This window comes from Protomyctophum bolini (genome assembly GCF_963924005.1).
Source record: "Protomyctophum bolini genome assembly, chromosome: 12".
NCBI lineage: Eukaryota > Metazoa > Chordata > Actinopteri > Myctophiformes > Myctophidae > Protomyctophum > Protomyctophum bolini.
Window position 1 is genome coordinate 10604390 of NC_137873.1, and position 26470 is coordinate 10630859.

Below are 26470 nucleotides of genomic sequence, written 5' to 3' on the forward strand. Positions count from 1 at the left end.
TGGAACTTCATCATTTGCATTTCCGTTTCCTTTTAGGCTTCGTAATCGAAAAATTGCACAGGGCAGATATGACAAATAACATAAATATACAAAGAAATCACCGACACATTTAGTAATTAAAAAATTAAATAAAAAAAATCTTTCCAAAACAGTTACAAAATAAGGCAGGATAAGTCCAGGTGAGGCAAGCAGCGTCTGTGCCTGCAGCCCTGCACAGATGTTTACATTAACGAACACACGAAATGCACACACACACACGTCTGCGTTACTATACGTGATTTTATTAAGGCCTTTTTTAATTGCCAATTTTAACCATAAGCCGCTGCGACGCATTCTGAGCTTGTAGATCAGCTATGCACCAGCATGCAACTAAGTGTATATGAGGCATAAATCCATCTCTAATCCCTAAACCCAACATCTAAATGTCTTAATCCCACACACACACACACACACACACACACACACACACACACAAGTCAACAGACTCATCCTCCCTCCTTCATTTTTTGTTTCATCTGCAAGCTGGCCTCCATCGTCATCCTCCTTCAGTGAGGAGAGGATGATGGCTGGCTGTGGTGGTGCAGCATGATGGGGATACACCATACCAGGGGTGGAGAGGGCCACTATATTTACACACTCACCCCAGAGGGCCACTATATTTACACACTCACCCCAGAGGGCCACTATATTTACACACTCACCCCAGAGGGCCACTATATTTACACACTCACCCCAGAGGGCCACTATATTTACACACTCACCCCAGAGGGCCACTATATTTACACACTCACCCCAGAGGGCCACTATATTTACACACTCACCCCAGAGGGCCACTATATTTACACACTCACCCCAGAGGGCCACTATATTTACACACTCACCCCAGAGGGCCACTATATTTACACACTCACCCCAGAGGGCCACTATATTTACACACTCACCCCAGAGGGCCACTATATTTACACACTCACCCCAGAGGGCCACTATATTTACACACTCACCCCAGAGGGCCACTATATTTACACACTCACCCCAGAGGGCCACTATATTTACACACTCACCCCAGAGGGCCACTATATTTACACACTCACCCCAGAGGGCCACTATATTTACACACTACAAGCCCTCTGCAAGCCCTCTACAAGCTCAAAACGAGTCTCACTGCGACGCGTTTTGAGCTTGTAGATCTGCTATTTTTGAATTGAAATCCAGATTATTTTTTCAAATGCATTTAGTTAGACTTATGTTAACTTTATGAACTTAAATGCAAATACATTGGACATAGAAAAGACATTTGAATTCATTGTCATTAAGCTATAGTAATATAGACTGAAGTAATTAAAGCAGGGTCATGTTTGCGCAATATTACTTGCAGGCCACATTAAGCGAAGGTGGGGGCCGCACGTGCCCCTCGGTCCGCCAGTTGCCCGTGTATGCTCTACAGCATACAGTACTACAACAGTACAGTGGTGGTGCAGCATGGTCCCATGACCTTACATGGATACACCCCCCCCTTTACTTTACTCTGAGGACGCCTCCCCACCTATGGGACGGGTCCCGCTCCCCACCTATGGGACGGGTCCCGCTCCCCCTCCCCACCTATGGGACGGGTCCCACTCCCCCTGCCATAAAGTGCTACAGTATAGTATTTACCTGGAGAGAGCACCAGCACTGAGCGGAGCAGGTTGGACAACGTCTCGATGTTCCTGAGCCTGGTGGTGGAAATGACAGCCAGCTTAGTGTGAGAACTATAGGCGAGGTAGAGGTAGAGGGGGAGGGGGGGGGGGGGGGGGGGGGTGAGGAGGCAGGGGGCTTGAAGGACATTTCCAAGAAGATATAGCAGGAAATGAGATTTGTACGGAGAGTGCGTGGGCTTGGAGAGTCAAATTGAGCCTGGAGACGCATATGACAGGTCGATTTAGAAAAACCTTTGCATAAGCTTATTTTGTGTGCGTGTGTGCGTGCGTGCGTGCGTGCGTGCGTGCGTGCGTGCATGTGGTGGGGGGGATGTAGAGGATTCCCTACATCAGTGGTTCCTAAAACTGGTTATCAGACTCGGGACTCGGTCCCCAAATGATTTCGGGGGTTCCTCAGATGACTGGCTTAATGTGCAACATTCCTCATATTATACCAGTGATTCTCAACCTGTGGGCCCTGAGGGTATTGCGCCAAGATGGGCCCAAATGTGCCCCCAAAAAAAAAACATCAAGATTTGAACAATAACATATCAATATTAGGAAAGCGATACCAATACCAAGGTTGAGCACCACAAGGTTAGCCTGTGTGTGTGTGTGTGTGTGTGTGTGTGTGTGTGTGTGTGTGTGTGTGTGTGTGTGTGTGTGTGCGTGCAAATAGACAATTCCGTCTAAAAGAGTTGTTTGCATAATGTCAATAACCACAGACATGACCTTCCATGCCCTTTTTTGTTGTTCCATCACTCATTCTGTACGCGTAGGAGTGATATATATATATATATATATATATAAACTTCTTCTTTTCACCCAAACAGCATATCTCTCATTTTGTGAAGGGAACATTTTAGATTTATCTCAAGAGAACACCTGGCGGGTGAATAAATCGGACATGGCTTCCGTGACGGAAGCAAACTGTATATACATAGTCACTGTCAGGCTGAAACTTCCTATCTCCATAACTTAACTTTGCATCCCCCCCCCCCCCCCTAGATTAATCAATTAACATTACTTGATCATACTATGGCGTCACACAAAAGCAGCAAGGTCAAAATGCGGCTCGAAGCGGCGCGTTTCGAGCTTGCCGATCAGATACCTGTGATGCCTTTGAATTTTAATCCTGAAAAGTAACCCAGGGGTTGACACTAAGGTCTCAGAGTAAAGTAACCCAGGGGTTGACACTAAGGTCTCAGAGTAAAGTAACCCAGGGGTTGACCCTAAGGTCTCAGAGTAAAGTAACCCAGGGGTTGACACTAAGGTCTCAGAGTAAAGTAACCCAGGGGTTGACACTAAGGTCTCAGAGTAAAGTAACCCAGGGGTTGACACTAAGGTCTCAGAGTAAAGTAACCCAGGGGTTGACACTAAGGTCTCAGAGTAAAGTAACCCAGGGGTTGACACTAAGGTCTCAGAGTAAAGTAACCCAGGGGTTGACACTAAGGTCTCAGAGTAAAGTAACCCAGGGGTTGACACTAAGGTCTCAGAGTAAAGTAACCCAGGGGTTGACACTAAGGTCTCAGAGTAAAGTAACCCAGGGGTTGACACTAAGGTCTCAGAGTAAAGTAACCCAGGGGTTGACACTAAGGTCTCAGAGTAAAGTAACCCAGGGGTTGACACTAAGGTCTCAGAGTAAAGTAACCCAGGGGTTGACACTAAGGTCTCAGAGTAAAGTAACCCAGGGGTTGACACTAAGGTCTCAGAGTAAAGTAACCCAGGGGTTGACACTAAGGTCTCAGAGGCACTTGCCTCAAGTCATGTTCTACTTGCCCAAAGGTCATGGCCACTTGCCCCCCAAAATATTGTTTTATTACCATTCATTTTAACTTTTTTTTTAGAGATAGGGCTAGACTCAGAGCACTCTGACCACGTTCGAGATCTCGTGTAGCGAACTAAAGACGGTTGCATCCCCACTAAAAATGTGCAGTTGGTAGCAAACTTCACCTGCCCGACCATTTTATTTACCTGCCCCGGGCAGGTGGGCAGGTGTTTAGTGTCAACCCCTGTTTTTTAAACCATTTTGGACGTGAGGTTTCCACCCGACAATAGGATATACTGTATAGAGAGAGAGGAGAGAACTCACCTGCCAGAATCCTCCTCTATCTTCTCAAAGGCGCGAGCTACAGCCAGGTAAGGCACTCTGCGGACAGAAGGACATTATATCACTAGATACCATGGTAAATAAATAACATGTTCAAGCTCCACCGTGCTGTCGATTTGTCAATCTGTGTAAACAGACTGTGCATATGTACAATACAAAACAAAGTCAAGATCCTGGAATATGAGAGTGTATACTGTACATTTCTAAAATAAAAAAAACAATTTATAGTGAGGTGCAAGCCAGGTGTCTGTATTATTACCACCATATAAATGCCAAGTCTCATTTTGAGAGGCGGAAGTCAGGTCATATATATTGGAACGCATGTTTATGACTTGACTTTAGTGTAATGCATCAGTCCTCCTGGTAATAAAACCAACAACCTCCCGAGTCAAGGTAGCTGTATTCAGACACTAAATCTTTATTTCCAATTTATGTTATTCATCTTAAGTTATTCATACTTATGTGGTTCCCACTGATCTTTCTTCTGTATTCCTTCAGTCTGATTTATACTTGGTTGCGTGCCCGTGTCACACAATGACAATATCAGATGTTTGTATTAAATACGGCCTATTTTTGAGTGGTGCCAACCGCTCCCATGAGTGGCCGAGTCGACCCATTGACCACTGCAGCCGATGCTGATTGGGGTCGCATTTGACACCCCTTGGTAACCTAAACAGACAGACAGAGGGACACACATTGCTGTTCATTGGAGTGGCTGCACTACTCAAAAAAAAACTAAAAGGCAAACAGCAATACCCCAAAAAACGTTAATCACTCGTTATTTGTATGACAATAGAGTTTAACAAAGTCAAACAAAGTTTAACAATCAACTGACGTCACTCCGTTCGTTATCCCCCATTCATTGTCTCCAATATCAGGACATAATGCATTCCACATTACAGTGGCAGAGTAGTAGAACGAGACTGTGTTTCTTTGTTTAATTGTTTCTGTTCTTTAAGTTGTTTTAAAAGTGTCTTATGTGTACGATCATGTTATCAAATTGTGTACAGTATGTGCACGTGCATTGTGTATGTGTCTATGTAGGTCTGTCTAAAGGGCCTTTCAAAACGGGAAGCGAGGAATGCAGGCGTTGTTGCCTGGATCAACGACAGGTCTGCTCAAGGTCTGTTGAAGAGGGGCGCAACAACGCAAGTGTCGCAAGCTAAAGAGTACCCAGGACTGGTGAGTCGCGGGCGTGTGCACGAAACGACCACGTGCGCAACAAATTAACGGGACCGCGCTCAGTTCAATCATAGAGTTAAATACGCTTGCGAGCTCCCCAGTGCTCCACGCAAAACAAAAACGCAGGTGTCATTGAAAGTGAACTATATAGGCACGTTATATCTCTTCACATTTGAAAGGCCCTTTAGTCTGTGTGGGAAAAACCTAAAAATAAATTACAAAAATGAAATTAAATAAAAAAAAGAATGAAACCAGACTTCATTGCTCTGCTAACCGTCAAGTAAAATGTCACGATGGTGACCGACAGCCCAACACGCAGCTGGAAATATGACTCAGGCTTTGATCATGGAGAGATGACGATGCAGTGATAGCAGCAACATGCTGGCTGTATCACTGGCAGGACTCAACGTCAGCAGCAACATGCTGGCTGTATCACTGGCATGACTCAACGTCAGCAGCAACATGCTGGCTGCATCACTGGCAGGACTCAACGTCAGCAGCAACATGCTCGCTGTATCACTGGCATGACTCAACGTCAGCAGCAACATGCTGGCTGTATGTATCACTGGCATGACTCAACGTCATCTGAACAACAGTTATGTCAGTGCTGGAAAGTCATTAAGGATATTTACTTACTCTAAAAGAATGGCTTCTAAATCCTATGTTTTCTGAAAAACCTGTTTCTATGTGACTGTCAGAGGTGCTCAACCTTGTCCCTTTTTCATGTCAATGACCCCCAGAATTATCTGTATTTGGCCGCGGACCCCCATCTGAAAATATGTTGTTCCAGGGACCCCACCAGAAGCAACGGTATGAGTTAAAAACATTCGCTCTGAAAGAATATATATATCGTTGCTGTCGGGAGGAAACCTCCTAACTCCATTTTTGAGTTTTGAAAATATTGAACCAATGGAAAGTAGTAAAAAGTGCTTTGGACAAAACCTCTTAACTCCAATGAACCCTCAAAATGTCTGCTAAAGCAACTAACTCCACCACCTCTCCCACTCTCATGGAAGTAATTAAGGTTACAACACCAACTTTGATGAGACTGCATTACTTTGTTTTGTTTTTTAATTTCCTTCATTTCTGGCGTGTGAACGTCACTTTCTCACGTTCAACTTCATTCAAGAGTGAGTGTTTCCATAAAGCCTTTCAGGCAAAACCCCAGCTAAAACACACCCTGAACAGTCCTTAATATCTAGCTGAAAACCAATAAGCCCTTAACCGTCACAAATTAACTAATCTTTCTCAGCCGTACAATTTCTGCATTCATTCTGATGAGTCTGCATTATGATCCTGTCATGCACGCAGACAGCAGACACTGAACATGTCCCGACCCAAACACTGATGAGGTAAACATGTTGTTGTTTGATAGATTAAACATAATGTGCCACGAAAAATAGCTTGTTATTTTTGCGTTGAGGAGGTATGTGCCACGAAAAATAGCTTGTTATTTTTGCGTTGAGGAGGTATGTGTCCAACTGTCCAAAGTGTCCATACATGATCGCCTCAAGTGGCCAACAAAACACATCCCCCTTCACAGAAGCGCAGTGATGCCTGATTTATTCTTCGTTGTACAACGTGTTCCATGCTGAAAATAGATATGCAGGCTGTGAGAACTGAACTGAAAGCCTTCACAATAAAGTTTTTTTTTAAAGGTTTGGACCCAATAGGTTTGGACCCAATAGGAATAAAGTCTGCGGTTATATACCTACCTTTGGGGGAAAAAAAGAAAAAGAACCATGCACTGAAATATTAACTATGAAGTCTGAAATAGTTCATTTTTAACTTAACTGTGAACTGAACTATTTCATAAAAAAGTGAACTTTCCCAACACTGTTCAAAGATTTGTACCACATTTTCACGATTTTTCAATAGCTAAAGTATAACAATTACAAAGTACAATTTTGAGGTATGTGAACTTTATCGGAGTAGTTCCAATTTCCAATACATAATACTCCACTACATCTCAGAGGCAAATATTGTACTTTTACTTGACCTTGAAATCTTTAGTTACTTTTGGATTTGGATTACTTTTACAAAACATACATTAACCACTTCAGCCTTATATACATTTAAAAATAGCCGATCTTGTAGATCTGTAGATTCAAAAAATATATATTTTTTACATTTGAAAACCTGTGTAATGGGACATTCTGCATAATGAGCTAGTACTTTCTACTTTTGGTACATTTTATACATTTTGATACCAATACTTTTGTACTACATTTTGAATTCCGGCCATTTACCTGTAACAGAGTATTTCTACATTGCAGTATTGAAACGTTTACTTAAGTAAAAAAGTACTTTTTCCACCACTGCCGGCGTGGTGGTGAACCACACACGTCCAGTGCCACCCAGTCAAAGTAAAAAAGGAAAAGCATTTATTTCGTAATTGTGTTGAGTCCATAATAACTCTGTTCCGTTCCGGGGGGATGCACTCAGTGATTTCTGTGAACAAAACTCTGTTAGTGCACTGCTGCTCTCGCTGCTGTGAACCAACGTCTATTCAGATATCCCACACGCAGGTTGCTGCAAAGAAAAACGCTTGTTCTGAATCGAATTAATCTGTCAAATATTGCCAGATTTAATTACATTTCACAAACTGTGGAAAGAACTTATACTGCTGCGGATTGAACGCTACAATACAACAATGTTGTGCCTTTGGTTCTCAGACTGGGGTCTGTGGACACCCCTGGGTTCCAGGGGGTCCCCCAGTTAAAATATTGATAGATTGACCCTTACAGCTTATTGATAGATGGACCCTTACAGATTGGTAATTGGTAGGAATTTAACGATTCCAGCATATTAACGATTACGTTCCTATATATAAAAAAAGAAATCATACATACTGTACAATATTGCATACATATCTCGGTTCCAAATCGACCCTTACAGGTCTGTAACTCTGGTATACTTGAGGGTTCCAAATCGACCCTTACAGGTCTGTAACTCTGGTATACTTGAGGGTTCCAAATCGACCCTTACAGGTCTGTAACTCTGGTATACTTGAGGGTTCCAAATCGACCCTTACAGGTCTGTAACTCTGGGATACTTGAGGGTTCCAAATTGACCCTTACAGGTCTGTAACTCTGGGATACTTGAGGGTTCCAAATCGACCCTTACAGGTCTGTAACTCTGGGATACTTGAGGGTTCCAAATCGACCCTTACAGGTCTGTAACTCTGGGATACTTGAGGGTTCCAAATCGACCCTTACAGGTCTGTAACTCTGGGATACTTGAGGGTTCCAAATTGACCCTTACAGGTCTGTAACTCTGGGAGTGTACAAATGGACACTCTCAGTTATGGGGGGTCCGTGGCCTAATTTAACCTACCAAACTGTTTGAAATGAAAACCTTTGATAACCTCTGCTCCAGGCAGTGTGTGTGTGTGTGTGTGTGTGTGTGTGTGTGTGTGTGTGTGTGTGTGTGTGTGTGTGTGTGTGTGTGTGTGTGTGTGTGTGTGTGTGTGTGTGCGCGCGCGCGTGTCTGTAGAGTGAAAAGAAGGTGTGTGGCTGGGTCTTACTTCTGCCCACGCTCCCAGCAGGCGTCGTCCACAGGATGGTACTTTGGTTTGGACGGGTCATAATCTGTACGCTGGTCTGATGATGCCTTCTCACTGTGGGCGGGGGAGGGGGGTGGACATCATTGGAGAGAAAATATTATTAGAACGGAGCCTTCAGACGATCCAGACAGCTGACACAAAACATCTTTTCAAGATACTGCCACGGCTCAAAATGGTCATCTGATAATGCCGCAGGAGTCCGTAATGGTCATCAGATATAGCGGACTGTGAAGATGGTTATCGCTACAGCACCAGTCGGACAGATGGGCCGCTGATAAGCGGAGGGGCTGATAAGAGACGCTGGACCAGTAGTGTAGGGACGGCTGCCAAAGGAACCCAACGAAGGGAACAGACAAACAGATTGGGAAAATGGAACAAAAGCACAGGCCAGATTTGAAAGACTTCTTTTTTTAAGAGCACTTCAACCGTAATATCAGGCACAGTGCAATTAGGGAAGTGCTGGTTTCTTTGGAGCAGCCATCTGAGATGCGCCAAAAGATGTGAGGCGTTTTATCTCAGAAGGCTCGGACCAAGGAGTGTCTCCCTCCCTCTGTGGAGGAAGGCTTGGCGTGCGTCCACACAGCAGCATCTGCTTTTCAAAGACGCTTTGACAAATGACAGACAGACGGATGCCAGAGATCAGATGCACAGATCCAAGAACCAGACATACAGCATACAAGTACAATCATCTGTGTTCATGTTAACTACGTTTAGTTCCATTTATACACTCTTCAGAGTTAACTACTTCAAGCAAACCAATTCTACAAATGCCTTTGCACCCGTTGTTTACTGGTTTTGAACAAAACATATTATATATATATATATATATATATATATATATCTCAGATGTACTCAAAGCACTTAAACACAAGTAAAATCCTAAAAGGGTTGACTTTTAAAAAATAAGCTGATTCTACAAATGCCTTCTAAAACAGTAGTTCTCACAGTAGTTCTCACAATAGCAGATGTACAACCTCACAGAATCACTTCGTGCCTCACAGCGAGCTTGTATATCTGCTAAAATGCTTTCCCAGTTTTAATGGGTTAAACCATGTATTATTGCTGTTGGTTGGAAACGTCCTGTCGTCCAAAACGTTACTTTTATCTCAAAACATCTCATTGCTCAAATGCGGTTACAAAACATCTCAACTCAAAGCGAGCTTGTAGATCGGCTATTTTTGTAACTTTTGCGTGACACTGTAGTATGATGAAGTAGAGCATTCATTTACAAATATTTACCGATATTTATATGTTATAGAACACGTTTATGCCATATCACAATAGTACAATATCCCAAATCAGACAATTTCCAGTCTAATATCATGATATGGATATAATATTGATACTATAGGGATGTCCCGATCACATTTTTTGGCTCCCGATCCGATTCCGATCATTTGAAAATGACGTGATCGGCCCCGATTTCCGATCACCCGATCCGATCGGGACAACCCTATATAGAATACATGTGTAGAACGGGCCTCGGGTCTTCTGACCTTTTCACTTCTTGAATCTTTTCTTTGCTCGGCTTCTCCGCACTTCCCGTCTTCTCTCCCTCGTTCTTGTCCTCCACTTTCTCCATCTTCACCGCAGCTTTTCTAGGAGCTATGTTAAAGAAAATACAGATATAAAATGTATTTATTATTAAAAAATAAATAAAAACTGAGTGGGGTCTATGCAGTTGGGGGACAGGGGTGGGGGGAGGTTGACGGAAGCAATATTTTGCCATCCTCGCCAGCTGATAAAAAAACAGAACATTTACAGACACCTATTTTGTGCGTGTGTGTGTGTGTGTGTGTGTGTGTGTGTGTGTGTGTGTGTGTGTGTGTGCGTGCGTGCGTGCGTGTGTGCGTGCAGCTGAGCTATGCAAATCACACGCTCACCAAAGAAACTGCTGATGGGGGCTTTCTTGGCGGAGTCCTTAGCCGGCTCCTTATCTTTCTGCTCTTTTGCTTTTTGACTTTTAGGGCTTCTTTTTCCGCCTTTTGCCTTGTCCTTTTCAGACGTCCCTCGCTCCGTCTTTCCCCGCGCCTCATTTCTCTTCCCCGCTGCCCTTTGGTCTTTCTCTCCTTTCTCCTCGTCCTCCTCCTCGTCGTCATCAGAGTTGTTGTTCTTCTCCTCCTCCTTTCCTTTCTCCTTCTCTGCCTTCTCTTCTTTCACGTCTCGTTTCTCTGCCTTCCCTCCGTCGTTTAGGGCTGTCGGGACGATTAATTGTCACACATAATTGCGTTTAACGATTTGATTCTGGTTTGGCATTGAGCATTGGAACATATGAATATTTTTTTTATTTCATTTGGCTTTTAAGCTACATAATGCAAAAGGTGTAATGGGAACATACGACAAATAATTTAGATAAATTAATAACTTTATACATTATATGAATAAAGGAAATACAAGCTCAAAATGCGAGTTGTAGATCGGCTATTTCCACTATTTAAACAAATCCAACGTGGAAATGATTAAGACGATTACGACGATTGTGCAACAACAATTGCGATACTTGCGATTGGACAATTATGCAATCATTGCGCCAGGCCTACCGTCGTCGTTGGTGGTCGTCTTACTGTCCTTCTCCTCCCCCATTGGCGTGGTGCTGGTCACATCAGTCCCTGCCTCCTCCATTGGCGTGGTGCCGGTCGCCTCCGTCACTGCGTCCTCCAGCGGCGTGGTGCTGGTCACCTCGGTCACTGCCTTCTCACTGCTTTCATCTTTTGCTCCCTCTTCCATTGGTTCCTCTGCCTTTTCTGCACAGAGAGAGAGAGAGAGAGGGAGAGATAGAGAGAGGTGGGGAGAAAAGAAGTGGAATCACTGAGGAGATAAATGCCAGTGGATTCATAGAGGTCGACCTCGTTCCTTTACTTGGGGAAGTTTATGGGTATTTTTTACATCACAGCAGGCCCCCTGAAGTAAATCACACAGGATTGATATTCATAGAAGGCTCTTCTGTTACCCCTCAAAGTGAGAGAGAGAGAGACTCGAATATAAGTAGCTGAAGTGCAGGTACTTTACAAGGAAAGTCAACACCTATTGAAACTTAACTACAGCCACTTCACTGGAGAAATGATGAACGCGTCAGAAATGCTGAGCAGACCCAGTTGACCTTGGATCGTTGCGAAGAGGATACGATCTTAAGTGACAGTGATGGGGCACAGACGGCAAGCGCTTCGGTTACGAAGACGACTGACTGCTCAACCGGCTAACTGTTTCAACAGAAACAATGGTGAAATCTGCATTTTGATCCATGGGGAAAAAGAACATGGTCAGAGATTGAGCCAATAGGATTTGGCTGCCATTGATAGAGCACCCGGTGGAGCAGTTAAGGGTTAAGTCATTAACATTGACATTGATGACCCCTCATCAATGTCTGTACACGGACGAATGTGTCTGTGGTATTAACCTCGCCTCACCAGGCTTTCCACCACCTCGGAGGAAAGCCTGGTCTCTGTTTCAAAAGTATGTATGATCCTCTCGGACTGGAGCGGATGATATCGTTACGTCATGTTGTAGTATTGTTTGTAGTCGACAGGCAGGAACAACAGGCGGCAACTTCCTTTTCCCTCAAACCGTTTTTTCTCAATAAAAGCTACAGGCTACGAGAGTTTTTATTGAGGGAAAAGGAAGGAACCTTCCTTTTACCTCAATAAAGTTGCCGCCTGTTGTTCCTGCCTATCGACTACAAAACAATACTACAACATGACGTAACGATATCATCCGCTCCCGACCGGATCATATACCGAAATGAAATGGTGCCCAGGCTACTGTGGTATTAGACTTGGCCTTGTCCTTGGGAAATGTTTGATTTTACTTTTACACACCATTATAACGTTCGTATTTTGATCATAAGACCCAATTACTGAATGCCAAGTCTCCAGGTTTTCTTCAGAATATGTATGACACTTATTTACGACGTCACTATGGCATATTAGGAGTCCAGTACTAGCCTGGTGTACTAGTGATTCTCATAATTATGTTTTATTTGCAAGGACACCCTCAACTCTTGAGTGTAAAATGGAACGAAATGGAGGGTCCATTTGGTTCCATTTGAACACTCGCGGAGTTACAGAACTGCTATGGCCATTCAGAGCTCTTTGTGTTTCTGGCAACATTATTTTCCAGTCATTTTGTATGTCCGTGACAAAAATGGAATTCTGACCAAAACAAATGACCCCTGGGTTAAGTGTCTCGCTCAGGGACATTTGGACACAGAGTGGGTAGGCCAGGGGAATGAACCAGTGACCTTCCGATTCTCCAGACAGACTCTCTCTATCTCTGTCTCTGTCTCTCTACCCACCTCGCCCCGAAGCTCTGCTCATGCATTAATGCAATATGTAAAGGAAAAACAGAAGAGCAACTCTTCCTCCTCAGGTGAGCCAGAATGTCAATGCAGTATGTAATCAGACAGTGTCAGCAAGAACAGTCCGTCAACAGCTTACACAGAGAGGGATTTTATAGCGAGAGTTGCGGGTGCATAAACGGCTCATTACAAAGACCAATGCACAGTTGAGTTGAGGAATAACATAAATAAAAAACATACAGGCAAGGGGAGCTGCTCTACAGTAGTGTGGGGAAAAGGTTATATGGACAGATAAGTCATCCTTCACCATATTCTCCGAAAGTTGGCGAGTTGGTTTGACCCTGCCGCCTGCCCTACAGTGGTCCAGTGGTGTCGTTCAGGTGTGTGTGTGTGTGTGTGTGTGGTCCTTAAATTATAACTTCATCGTCATCTGGGGACCACCTCCCACAAACTAATCATGTGTGGCCCACAGGTTGAGAAGCACCGCTAATGGAAGGGTCACTGTATCCCATTATGAATCACTTCTATCCTGAGTGATACAGAAAATGCCCCCATTCCACACACAGGGCATGCATGAGGTACAGTATATGATAATGTGAATCATATGTTATGACCCTCACAGATATGGGAGAATTTGGACCAACAAGAGACAGCGCTCTCCACTACCACCACCACCACGCCAAAAGATGGAATATTATTGATATTATTGATAGAGACGAGACTCGTACAATGTTTACTGAAACACATTGTTGATTCTTCGTTTAATTTATATCAATAATCAACCAACAAACATGAATGTGCAATTATTGAGGGAACCGAGTGCACTTGCCTGTGAAGAAGGTTTACGCAAGTGAAACGCACGATTTTCCTCATTAAATAACAAAACGTCATAATAAAAGTGCAAAGTGCGACGCAGTGTGTGTGTGGGAGCTTCTTCTATTGCATTTGGCTGTCTTCCTATTCACTCCCACACACCTGGCACTATGGAACTGGATGTTTACTGTACTGCATGTCTGTGTGTAAGAGTTTAGAACCTTGTGCTTATGGAAGACGTGGGCTGTTGCAAGTTGCAACTCAAAACATCGCTGGATCAAATCCCCACCCTCACAGCCGGGCCAAATTGTGGGCGGGATGGGGACACGGAAGGAGAAACCAATCCCTCAACTACTTAACACAGAGGCAGCATGGAGAGCAAGGCACTGGATCCCCGGCTGCTCTGGCACAGCGCCGGAGCCGCTAAGTGGCCCACAGCAGAAGATTGGGGTTGCTGGGTTCATTCCCCAGGTGCGAGGCGGGCGTCTGAGTGTTAGCCCATTAAGTCCTAGGGGCCGATTCCAAAAAAATGTCTTCTACATCCTAACAGTTTTCTGAAGATAAAACGCACATGGAACATATGCTGCTAAATATCAGTGGTGCTCAAAACGTTTCGGCCACAGACCCCCCCCTCCGAAAATAGTTAGTTCCAGGGACCCCCAGAAGCAAAGACTATATTCAAAAGGTTCACACAGATTTTCATGATTAAAATAAATAAATAGCAGCTCTACATGTACATAGTGCAGCACAAAGTGACAAGCTATGAACTTGTAGATCTGCATTCTTATTTTTTTGAAGCATAAAAAAAAAAGCATAAAAAAATGGCTACAATTTCAAATGACACAGATGCTTTCCCAGGTTTTACCGGGTTAAGCAGGATGGAAGCTCTCACACAGAGAGAGAGAGAGAGAGAGAGCACTCGGCAAACGGCAGACGTTTCCTTGATTAAATAAACACAGCTGACTTTAATTAATCCCTGCCAAGGTGGTGGGGTTTGGCTAATTACCTCCTCCAGTGTGCTGGTCAGTGCCGTCGACGCGGGGCCTTTTCTTCTGTTGACCCTGCTGGGCCTCTCTGTCCTCTGGCCTCACCTCCTCCAGCTGGCTCTCACTGCCGCTGCTCTCCTCCAGCTTCCTCTTGGGGAACATCTTCCTGGCTGTCGGCGGAGGATAGGAAGAGGAACTGGTTATTAAGCCATTTAGGCCTGAACTCGAAATTTAAAAACAAATCTTCTAAATCCTCCAGTTTTCTGAAATAAATATTTTCACGATTAAAAAATAATAATATAGCAGACCTACAAGTTCGTAGCGCGCTATGAGCTTGTAGATCTGCCATTTTTCAATAGCTAAAGCACAACATAATGCTAACACCAAAAGGGGTTCCCACCCAAAATGGGTTAAGGTAGTGGTGGAAAAAGTACTCGCATTGTTCACTTTAGCAGTACCCGTTTCACAAGTTTCCAAATGTAATTTGCCTTTTTTTTTAATAGCAGATCACAATGTGTTGCAATGCGACACAGATAAAGTACACCAGGGGTGCCCAAAAGGTAAATCGCGATCTACCAGTAGATCACATAGGTTGTGCAAGTAGACCACATGACATGCTCCTAAAATATAGAATACAAAAATATATACAAATATTTTTGGCAACTGCCACTTGAAGTAAGGTGACTTGATTGACACATGACATAAAAAGGACCTGTCAGCTCAAACCCACAAAGCAATACATTGTTTTCAAGAGTGTTGCAGACAAAACATTAAAGTTATAATATATATTAAAAAAAACTATACCAATTTGCCCTTCTATTTCCCATTTGAAGTGTGTTTGTCTTATATCTAACGCTAGTTTAAAACTATTTTCAGAAATGGGATAATATGTTTGGGCGTGGGTAGATCTTGCTGAGCTGGACAGTTTAAAAGTAGTCAAAAAAGTGTGGGCACCCCGGCCTGCAGTAGATTGGATGGAGCCCGCACACCACAGGTAATAGCAAGACGTTCTTTATTTAAATACTGACAACGTTTCGATCTATTTGATCTTCATCAACAATATTTGTCTTTGAGGTGTAGTGGAGTAAAAGTATTTTTTTTTTAAAATACTTTAAATAATGCCACTGCGAGGCTACTTGAGTTCATGTACTTAGTTACTTTTACACCACTGTTTTGGGAGGGAGGAAGAGGAGGAGGAGGAAGAGGTTAAGCAGGGGGGGGGGGGGGGGGCATGCATTAATTCTGGCTGATAACACCCAGCCGTCAAAACCACACAAAGAGATGATAAGTTGTGAAATGCTTTTTTTTCCCTCCTTCTTCCAGAGAACAAATGAAACTGGAGCAAGACTCCGGACTAATGAAAAGCTCCTCAGAGATATTAACTCAGAGATATGCGATGCTGCAAAAGTGCTTAGTGTTTGTTCAACTTTCTCTGCAAGATCTTATGCAGCAGTGGCGGTCCTACATGGGAATTGGAAACCGTACAAAACTGAGCATTAACCACTTAAACCCTATATACTGTACTGTACCGTACTTTGATGTACAAAAATCGCAAAGATATTATTATTATTTATTATGTGTCAACTTATAAAATAATGTTTCCTGTTCCAAAACACTTCCTCTGAGAGTTGCCTGCATGTTGGGGGGGCAGACAGTACTAGTACTAGCAACAAAAAAGTTTCTCTTGTGGAAAAATGTCATTGAAACATTATATTAAAAAAAAAGCTTTTGTTTAATTGAAAAAGGTTTCACACAGCATGTGACATTAACTCTTTGAATTATGCTGTGTTTGTACAACCAATTTCCCCAGTTACACATCTGAGCAACAGAGTTAGTACGGTAGTAGATTTTGCAGACGGTGCAAAATCTGAAAAAGAGAGATATTATTTCTCTGGATACTTATACTAATTATTATGTTGATTCTAGCCATTAACAAAGGTAAATTAGGCATAATAGACTGATATTTTAATTCCACGTATCTGCTGGAGTGTGGAAAAAGGTAATTTGCTTGGTGTGCTGCGCCACACCAATGCAGAACGAGTAAACCGAGTCAAACACTGCATGCATCTCTGCTGAAATATCACGCAGTCATCAGATAGAGAAAGGGAAAATGTGATGAACGGGGGGGAAGGGGGATGGGGAATAATAAAGAAAAGAATTGGAATCCACACACAAAAGGGAAAAAAAAGCAAGCTGCGTTGGTTCTTCCTGCAGAGACGCAGGGCCAAGACAATAGAGGCACTTCGTTCTCGTCACTGTCGGGTGGAAACCTTGTACGTTCCAAAACAATTCCCTTTTCAGGACAATAGAAAATGTTCAGAAATAGTGAGAATAGCAGGTCTACAAGCTCACTTTTAGCTTGACATTCTCTCGTATGACGTTAAAGGAGTGGTTCAACCAAAACATTACTTGTTTTCTATTAATTATACACCACGTGAAGGTTTCTTTGTTTTTGTCAATAATGTGTTGCGACAAAAACAATCTCCATGAGTAGGCTTCATGGTAGCGCTGCACGATTCTTGCTCAAATCTCGACTTCCCTTCACAAGAATATTGAGATCACGATTCTCACACAATTCATTTATTTATTCCTTCCTATGAAAATGTGTCTTTAGTTTTCTGAACATTACTACATTCAAAATGTGGCACCTGGAGCCAACTACTGTGGCTTAAACGGACAACATCAAAGTGCTTGACTTAAACCTCCCTTAAAGTCTCTCTCTTGTCGCAAAAACACAAGAGTAACTAAAAATGTATTGGACAGGCAACTAGTACTGCATGATTCTTGCTCAAATGTAGAAATTAGATCACATAGGTGTCTGAATCTAGTTCTAGTACTTAATGGGGTGTGTAATTGATAGAAAACAAGTCCATTTCTGGGGAACTACTCCTCAATTTGGAGATACGAGGTTTCTAACCCGACACTAGCGACGCCTCTCCTTTGTTAATGAAAGAATGCTGACGCCTCGCAGAGAATAAGAGGAGGAACACAGGTAATAATAAGCCGCTTATGTTCTCTACTCTAAATATGCAATACTCCTGCTGAATACCTTATTTAATACCTTGATGTACTCTTAAAAATACGGTTTGAAACGGCTCCCTAATACTCACTCAGTTGAGTCCTTTTTTGCATAATCCACATCGACAGACTGCAGGCATGGGAACGGTTCTTTAATCGCCCACCCCCCAGCCCCCCTAATTCGTGATCCAAATGGATTTAGAAGGTGAAATTGATCAAAGATCACACCTTTAGACTGACCTGAGCCCCTCTCCCCTACTGCTAATTAATTCCCCCCCCTGGAACGGAGGAGGGAGTGGTGCCTTCAGGGGTGTCCAGGAAAGAGGCTCCTTCGTCAAGCATGAGTGGCTGCACCTCGGCCTCTCGTGATTTACAGTATACATAGAATAAAGGAAAAGTGAAATCTCGGTTCTGGCTGTTCTGTCACACAGAGTCGCAGCACAACATGTTGTTGTGAGCTTGAAGCTTGGCTATTTTCGGTGCACTTGCTTCTGAAATCAGTCAAGGTGACAGAGAACTTTAATCCATGAGTATAATCTCTGTACGTGGTCAAAGTATTGAAAAGATAAAGACCAAGCCTGATAACGCTTACTATAAAGAGGTCGTTTTAAAAATCGTTCTAACTCGGATTGGATGGAAGACAGCATGTTCCACTTTCAGCAGGATTGTATGAACGATGGAAGCATCAACGACAGCCATTTAAAAAAAATCCATCTGACATCTGGGACGCGAGATGATTGAGACCATTATGATCAGCTAATGCTAGCAGCCTAGTAATCTCAGGTAGGGTACAACCATCTCACCTCCTTATAATTAATCATCAGAGTCAGAGTGTGCATTATAGCAGGGGTCTTTCACAGAGTCTTCACACGATAGCGAGAGTGGCAGTCACAGAATAATTACAGTGCAGACATAACCTGCCGTAATGATAATGTTGGTGTCAGCCAGACACTCACCGGTCTTGCGTTTGGGGACCCCGTTGGGGGAAATGGAGTTTGGGGTCCCGGGCGTAGAGGTGGCGGACGTGGCGGCCGGGGTCACGGACGTCGTTGGGGTGGAAGGTGCAGGGGGAGGAGACACCGGGGTGGGAACAGCTTTGAACACTTCGTCCTGTTGAGAGTGAGACAGACAGAGAGGGGTCACCTGTAGGTCTATAGAGTTGTTCTGATACAGATGCCAGTATCGGGGAAAAGCTGTATCGGTGCTGCCTAAAATACTGGTATGGGTGAGTATGCCAGTCGATGCCATTATGATACGATAATCACACAATGTAATCATATCGTTACAATAATGTCTGAATAATAGTTGTTTTGAATTCTTCAGTTGATGTTGCACTTCTCAAACTTTTTTTCATTTCAAGTTCCCGCAACCCGCATAATTCTGAGTGTACTACGAATGGAACCAAATGGACCCGTAGTTTTGGGTTATGAGATGGTAAGAATCGGTAAGGAAAGAAATGGTATCCGAGTGGTAATCGGACGACGGTATATCTCTACTTTGACAATTTGAGAAAATGTCCCCCTTCAATGACGTGACCAACATACATACAGTAGGGAAGCCAGGTTTAAAAGAAGCCCCGAGGATATCACAGGTTCAAATCCTGAATGCAGAAAAGCTGGGGACAGCGGATAAAATAAAATAAGTGATGCACTCCTCCCCCTTAAAGATTTGTTTTCAAGAAGCCTCGAGGGGGGGGCCCTCGCTCGCCACAATGAATAAAGATTCAACCAATTACACGAGGCAGCGCTGGGAAAAGGAGGCCACACGTGGCAATATATCAGAGGTAGAGTGGCCTCCGTGTTTCAGGTGGACCAACTCATTATTTTGAAGAGATGTTTGTTGGAAAACATCTGATGCGTTTCTGTTTCCTGTCCATCAGAAATCCAAATTAAGGGGGGCCAATTAATCTGAGAGATTTTGGATGTGAAATGTGATCCATCCTTGATTCCTTTACTCGTTTCTACCTTGTAATTATTTCTAGAGAGCTCACTGAAATGTGACAGATATCCTTTGAAGATGATTATGGTTGCAACAACAATTACAAAGTACTGGCTTCAGAGGAGCACTCCCTCCACTTCTTATCTTATAACATAATCACCTCCATTTGCTTAATGGAGAAAATGACTTTCAACTCCTAAAAGAGAAGAGGGATACATATTGCTGGTACTGTAACTGCAATATGAATATGAATATTCTTCAAATAATAACTAAAAAAGTGAAACTGTCCAAAAAAAAAGAGATGCCCTATGGCTATTCCCTATTTTATACTTATTTTATCATTTGAAAAAAAGCCGATCTACAAGCTCAGTTACAATGTGTTTGTGATGCACTTTGTGAGACACACGCACACAGGCTACACTCAATACAAGGCACAATCTAATGACCTTCCTCCAAACAAACTGAAGGACTTGTCATGATCATGGCTAGAAGCCATTGTGAGAAGAGGAATCAAGTCTAGTTAACTCTATCTTGCGTAAATAATCTCTGTTCTTTCCCGTTATCCTCAAGACCTCAGGTGCCAATAAATACCCTCGGAAAAGCTCTGAAAAGTGTCTTTTTTTTAATTACATTTTCTATTCTGGAATCTGGACTGCTTGCATGCCATTTTAACAAACCTGCCAATAAACATCCCTTCACCTCCAAGGCCTTTATTGTCACATGCTTGCTTGCTCATAATTGCTAGTAAATACAGCAGGTAGCGACAGACCTCCTCACTCTACCTCCATTTCTTTTCTAGCACACTCAACGTACTAGCCTACGTATAAAGTACATTCGATCACGAAATGTGATCACACGACACGGACATGAGCTGACGACATTGACGTTACGCAGACCCTCGCAGCTACGCGGACTCATCCGGAGGAACCGGGATCGGTTTCTTCACACGCCATAACTCTGAGAGTGTACGTACAAGTGCACATTTGGCCTTTGGGCACCAAATCTTCCATGTGGTGTAGCTCTGTAGTAAAGAGCAACCAGCTGGTGTGTGTTGACTGCATGAATGTAGAGCAAGGCAGTGCTGAGAGAGAGAGAGAGAGAGCATGAATGTAGAGCAAGGCAGTGCTGAGAGAGAGAGAGAGAGAGAGAGAGGCATGACGCTCACTCAGCATAATAATGCCATCTCTGGATAAATAGGTATTGCAACCCATCCCCAGAAGATGAAAACAAAAAAATAGTAAGAGTATACATCAACCCACCAGGGCAGCAGTTTTTGATTTCATAGGTGGGGGAAACGGGGGCACACTTAGTAGTACAGGCATGCACACATTCTCACAAGGGCTTTAGTGTTTTTCAGATACGCCTCCTACCTCCTCGAGGAGGTAGGAGAACAATCAAAGGTGCTCTTGTTCTGCCTCAGATTCTCTTCCTTCCAGCTTGTTGTTCCTTCCCTTGCCTCCGAGATGCCACTGACCCCCTGCCTGCCTGCTGCTGACGCAGCTACAATAAATAAACACGGAACAAGAGCTAAAGATTCACTACATTTAACAGACAACATTTAAGTTTCTAAGGATAGGTGTTTTCATCGCCCTTTTAGGTACTTTATAATAAGAGAGTGACTGGCGGGTGGGGTGGGGTGGGGTGGGGGACCGGGGAGCTTGAGTGGGCGCCGTTTCCGTGTTGTCCTTGTGCAAGCAGCTTCTCCTGTTGTTTTTATACAATGCTACTGTAGTTTTTGGATTGTAAAAAAAGTCTAAATTAAACCCCTGCAACGTATTCAGATATTTACGCTTATCGTCGCTGTCGGGCAGAAATCTCTCATCTCCATTTTTTTTAAATAAGTTAACGCCCTACTTGATCATACTACAGCGTCAAACAAAAGTAGCAAAATTAGCAGATCTGCAAGCTTTTGAGATTGTAGATCAAAAGTACTAGCATTTTGGACATAATGAGGTTTCCACCCATCAGAGACGATAATGTGTGAGCAAGCCCTTTTACAGTAAAACCTAACCCCTGTGGCATCCCTCTAGGTTGGACATAATCCTCATTGACCCTTTTAGATCCGAGGACGATTCTACAAATGTCTTCTAAAACATGACAGGTTCTCAAACTATTTCATGTCACGGACCCCCAGAATTATATGTAATTGGCCGCCAACGCCCATCTGAAAATATGTTTTTCCAGGGACCCCCCCAGAAGCAAAGATTTGAGTTTAAAACGCTCTGAAAGAATATATATTCAAAGATTTGCGCCACATGTTTTCATGATGATGATGATTTTCAAAAATAGCAGCTCATGAGCTTGTAGATCTGCTATTTTTCAACAGCTAAAGCATAACATAATGCTTAAAACACCAAAAAGGACATTGTGTTCAATATTTGATTAATGTCTTCTATTTTTTAATGTTATGTATATTTGGAGGTGCCTTTTATTTCATTAATGGTACAAGATTGTTGTGGCTCTTTCAGAGCGGGAACTCTGGGGGGAGGGAGGGGTAAAACATTTCAACAATTTTTGTATGCTATTTATGACTCATATGTGACTTGAAAAATTAATAAAGAAACTTTGATTAAAAAAAACACCAAAAGTGGTTCCCGCCCAGAATGGGTTAAGTTTTTGCTATTCATCATACAACAAAGGCTTAAGTGGTTAATACATGTAATTAAAAACCAAATAAAAACCATTGAAAAAGAAAAGAATACATGTAAGAAGAACATGCCATAATTATGTACCTTTTCCTTTGTTGCAGTAACTTGTTTTTCTTCCTTTTTAGTGACTTTTTCTTCCTTTTTGGTGACTTTTTCTTCCTTTTTGGTGACTTTTTCCTCTTCCTTTTTAGGGACTTGCTCTTTCACCACCGGTTCCTCGTCATCATCGCTGTCTAGGATCTGCCGACTGCGCTTGACAACCTTCTTGACGGGCGATGCCGTTTCCTGGACACCATTCTGCACTTTGAGGGGGCTTTTCACCGGCCTGCATGGAGGGACAGGGGGAAAAAACAAAAAAACAATCAGACTTCATTCGTAAAACGCAACAAATGTGCATGTACCTGATAGACAGCAGGACAACCGTACAAAAAGAGACTAGATTAGAATATGATGGACAATCTTGAATTATTCTGAACAAGCAGTGGTTCTCAAAGTGTGGTCCGGTAAGCCACAGGGGTCTTTGAGTATTTTTTACTTTGACCTCTCTATTGATGATAAACGTATCCACACTTTTCCTGGGCTGTGTGTGCTCCAGTTCCTGTCGATTTGATCCAATGAAACTGGTCAGATGACCAATGATATCCAATTAAATCAACAGGAACTGGAGCACACACAGCCCAGGAAAAGTGTGGATAAGGATGAGGCTGGCAGGTCACTGCGTCAGGCACCCAGAACAGGATGCAGGTAAATTGACTCTATGGGAACCAACCCAAGGTAAAGCCAGGAGGGGGAAGAAGCACACCATCCTATGGGAACCAACCCAGGGTAAAGCCAGGAGGGGGGAGCACACCATTTACGGCAAAACAGTTTAGCTAACAGCACTGACTGTAGAGCTCAGGAACCCGATTGGATAGGAGAGTGCGGAGGGCAGTGATCCAGAGTTCAATTGGTGTTGGCGAGACCACACTCTCGCAGTAACTAACTAATAAACCTATTAGGTACATACTACATACATGGTCACACAATTATCAAAAGGATAAAAACGCAAAATATCCAGTGGCTTAATAACTACATTCCAATTTGAAGCATATCAACTCAAATATTTGCTTCTGGGGGGCTCCTGGAACAGAATATGTTGGGGGTTTGTCGGCTAAATACATCATAATTTTGGGGGTCCTTGACAAGGTTTGATCACCACTACAGCAAGTGTTTCAGAAAACCTATTTATTAATATTACTTATTATTTGTTATTTTATAACAAATAAACAAATGACCGGTGCAGGTGATGAAAAGCAGGGTAGTTTTGCAACAAATAGATTACACTGGGGTTGCGACACAAACACTTATTATGAAACATTAATGGACAATGCACTGCAGCCACAAATCTTGTGTCCATAATAATATTATGAACACTACTACTACATACTACAGTAACATACTTACTCCTTAACTGGCGCCTCAGTCTTTTTCTTCACCTCTTTACTCTTGGGTTGAAAGAAGGATCTGAATGAACGACGCAAAACAACAAGCAAACACAAAATAACACTTTATCATCACAATGCCTTCATAACAGGTCGTGTCATGTTAGCAAACTATGCTAGGTACGTACGGCCTGTATTGTTGTTGTTATTCATGTTTGTGTCTTTTAGTTTGCAACGCCATTCGTATTTGCTAGACAATGTCAAAGTATTAACTCCTTTCCATTAACGTCCCTGAGTCCCTGACAGCTATTAACACTAAAACTGTTGCTTTATCATAATGTAAACCGTAGACTAGAAATGACGTTTGTTGCGTTCATATGAGCGGAAGTTAAGCTGACAGTCTGATACAAAGACTAGGTTAAACCACAAGAACATGAACACATAAACAGACATTATTATCGCCATAAATGAGCTACAGTATATAGTATATTACTCTGTCATTTAGACACTTACGCGATGCTTCGCTGCATGATGTCCACAGCCTGTCGTTCTGTGCTTTATATCCAGAAAAATATGAATTCACAACGGCAGAGGTAGTCCCACATAAACAGACACACACACCACAACCTATAGTACCGCGCTGCACAATGTAAATGCATTGAAATAATCGGCGCCAAAAAATATCATAGAGTTTCTCCCGGGAAAAACCAATGCGTTACTCACTGTGTGTGTGTGTGAGTAGAAGGGTGTATACGTCGAATGTGAGCCTGCCGCCTGGTGTGGTGGAGTGGTCACTGCAGACCCGATGCTGACTGGTCCTGATGCTGCGAGTGTGGGAAGATGTGGTAGTGTGGTTGTCAATCTGTGGGTCGGGACCCCCTGGGGCCCAGGGGGGGTCCCCGTGATTTTGAGGGGGCCCAGATGATTAGCTTGATATGCAACATTGTTTTCTCACTCAACAGTAAACAAACCAATATACCATATAAGTGTAGGGTATCTGAGCATTTATAAAGTGACAATTTAAAGACTTTTAACACGTGTATAATAGGCTACATCTAAAAGGAATATATTACTAATAATACATATCACCAACAAAGTATACTATGCCAAATTGTCATAATATTACCTAAAAAAAGAGGCACAACTTGTGAAAATAGCTACAAGCTCACTCTGTGTCACGATGTGTTGTATAAGCTTATAGATTATATAGGCTATTTTCAAAATATGTTTTATACATTTAGAAAATGTGTGAAATGCGACAATCTGTGTAATGTAATGAGTACTTTTACTTTTGTATACTTTAAGTATATTGTGATGCCAGTTCTGCATACTTTTACTCAAGCATAGTGGAATTGCTAATGTGAGACTTCCTCCACCTCTGTGTATTACCTATTCATGAGCCTATTCTATGAATGAATCTTGAAACAGAAACGGATAAATAATGCAAGCAGAGCACACAGTTTTATTCTCTCAACACAGGTGCATGTAAATCGTGCAGTATAGTCTCAAACTGTCGATTTCTCACCTTCTCCATTCACTATAGAGCAAAGTGGGATCCAGGGATCCCCAGGAGTCCTTGAGGAGGTTCTGGGTAAAATAACATCAATGTAACCACTTAAACCCCATAAACACTGTTTTTTTTAAAGGAAAAAAAAAGAAAAATCTTGTGTTCAGTTCAAATATTAATTTGGGGGTCCTTGATGTGAAGTTTGAGAACTGGAAAAGTTTTTTGCACTACAGAGAGGGCCTATATGACATTCAAAGTCTGCTTATTCAGATTCAGAGGTGAATAATAATAATAATAATAATAATAATAATAATAGTAGTAATAATAATAATAAGGGTAGTAATAATAATAATAAAATAATAATAATAATAATAATAATAATAATAATAATATAATAATAATAATAATAATAATAATAATAATAATAATAATAATAATAATAATAATAATAAGGGTAGTAATAATAAAATAATAATAATAAAGCATATATCTACGAATAAAATATATTTAAAGCACTGTACAAATATTTCAGAATAAACAGATTTTAAAGATCTGATGAGATGTTTTCCATCTGAGTGGTTCTCAACCTTCTCTGGATCAATTCAGGGCCTACTTGAAAAGTCTTTTCGGCTACCGTGTTTAGTGGTCAGGTGGGTGTGGACACTGTGGGTGTGTTAATATACTGCTCTTCTATTGAGACATTCAGACACAGGATCAGGATCAGACACCTGATGGTCAAGATTCAATAATACCATGAACAAGCAGACATGAGGCTCTATGGTATTAAAAAAAAAAAAAAAAAACAGCATTTACGCAGAAATGTATATAGGTATCATACTGAAAACTCTCTTTTCACATCAAGATTCTGAAGGGAAAATACCAAGATTTTTTTTCTTTACATTTAGTTTTCTAAATATGTATTAACATTAAAATCATAACGTTTTGCCATTTACTTATGGGGGCCATGACTCCACTTGCAATGTCAGCATTCCCCACCCAGGCCCACAGGTAGAGAAGACCCCTGTTCTGTCTCACTCTCTGCATGGTGAAGGTTTCTCCAATAATACGAGCAACTTTCCTCTCCCCAGCTGCCCCTTGACCACCTCCAGTTCCATGAGTTCCCTTCTTCACGCCTTGCACAGAAAAGGCTTCGGACGATATCCTTCAGGTCCCACGCAGCTACTGCTGCTGCTGCTGCGCAGTGGTGGAAAGTAGTTACATGTACTGTACTGTACTGTACTGTACTGTACTGTACTGTACTGTACTGTACTGTACTGTACTGTACTGTACTGTACTGTACTGTACTTTGAGT

The 26470-nt window shown here is 42.4% G+C and overlaps 1 protein-coding gene across 2 annotated transcripts in view; it reads right to left on the minus strand.

The window, feature by feature from the left end:
* lig1 (ligase I, DNA, ATP-dependent) overlaps nt 1-24327 on the minus strand; it is a 72749-nt gene extending 48422 nt beyond the window's left edge. Inside the window, exons 1-12 of one of the 2 annotated variants that reach the window (XM_080777621.1) lie at nt 24165-24327; nt 23674-23733; nt 22315-22555; nt 18601-18754; nt 14647-14796; nt 11213-11277; nt 11074-11173; nt 10417-10728; nt 10030-10138; nt 8495-8587; nt 3769-3825; nt 1654-1712 (exon numbers count right to left, since the gene is read on the minus strand). In XM_080777621.1, the coding sequence (XP_080633747.1) occupies nt 1654-1712; nt 3769-3825; nt 8495-8587; nt 10030-10138; nt 10417-10728; nt 11074-11173; nt 11213-11277; nt 14647-14796; nt 18601-18754; nt 22315-22555; nt 23674-23733; nt 24165-24181 (1417 nt within the window). In that variant the 5' untranslated portion in view covers nt 24182-24327. Of the gene's footprint in view, nt 1-1653; nt 1713-3768; nt 3826-8494; nt 8588-10029; nt 10139-10416; nt 10729-11073; nt 11278-14646; nt 14797-18600; nt 18755-22314; nt 22556-23673; nt 23734-24164 lie in introns of both variants that reach the window. The other variant, XM_080777620.1, reaches the window with a different exon arrangement.
* Nucleotides 24328-26470: the final 2143 nt, after the last annotated feature.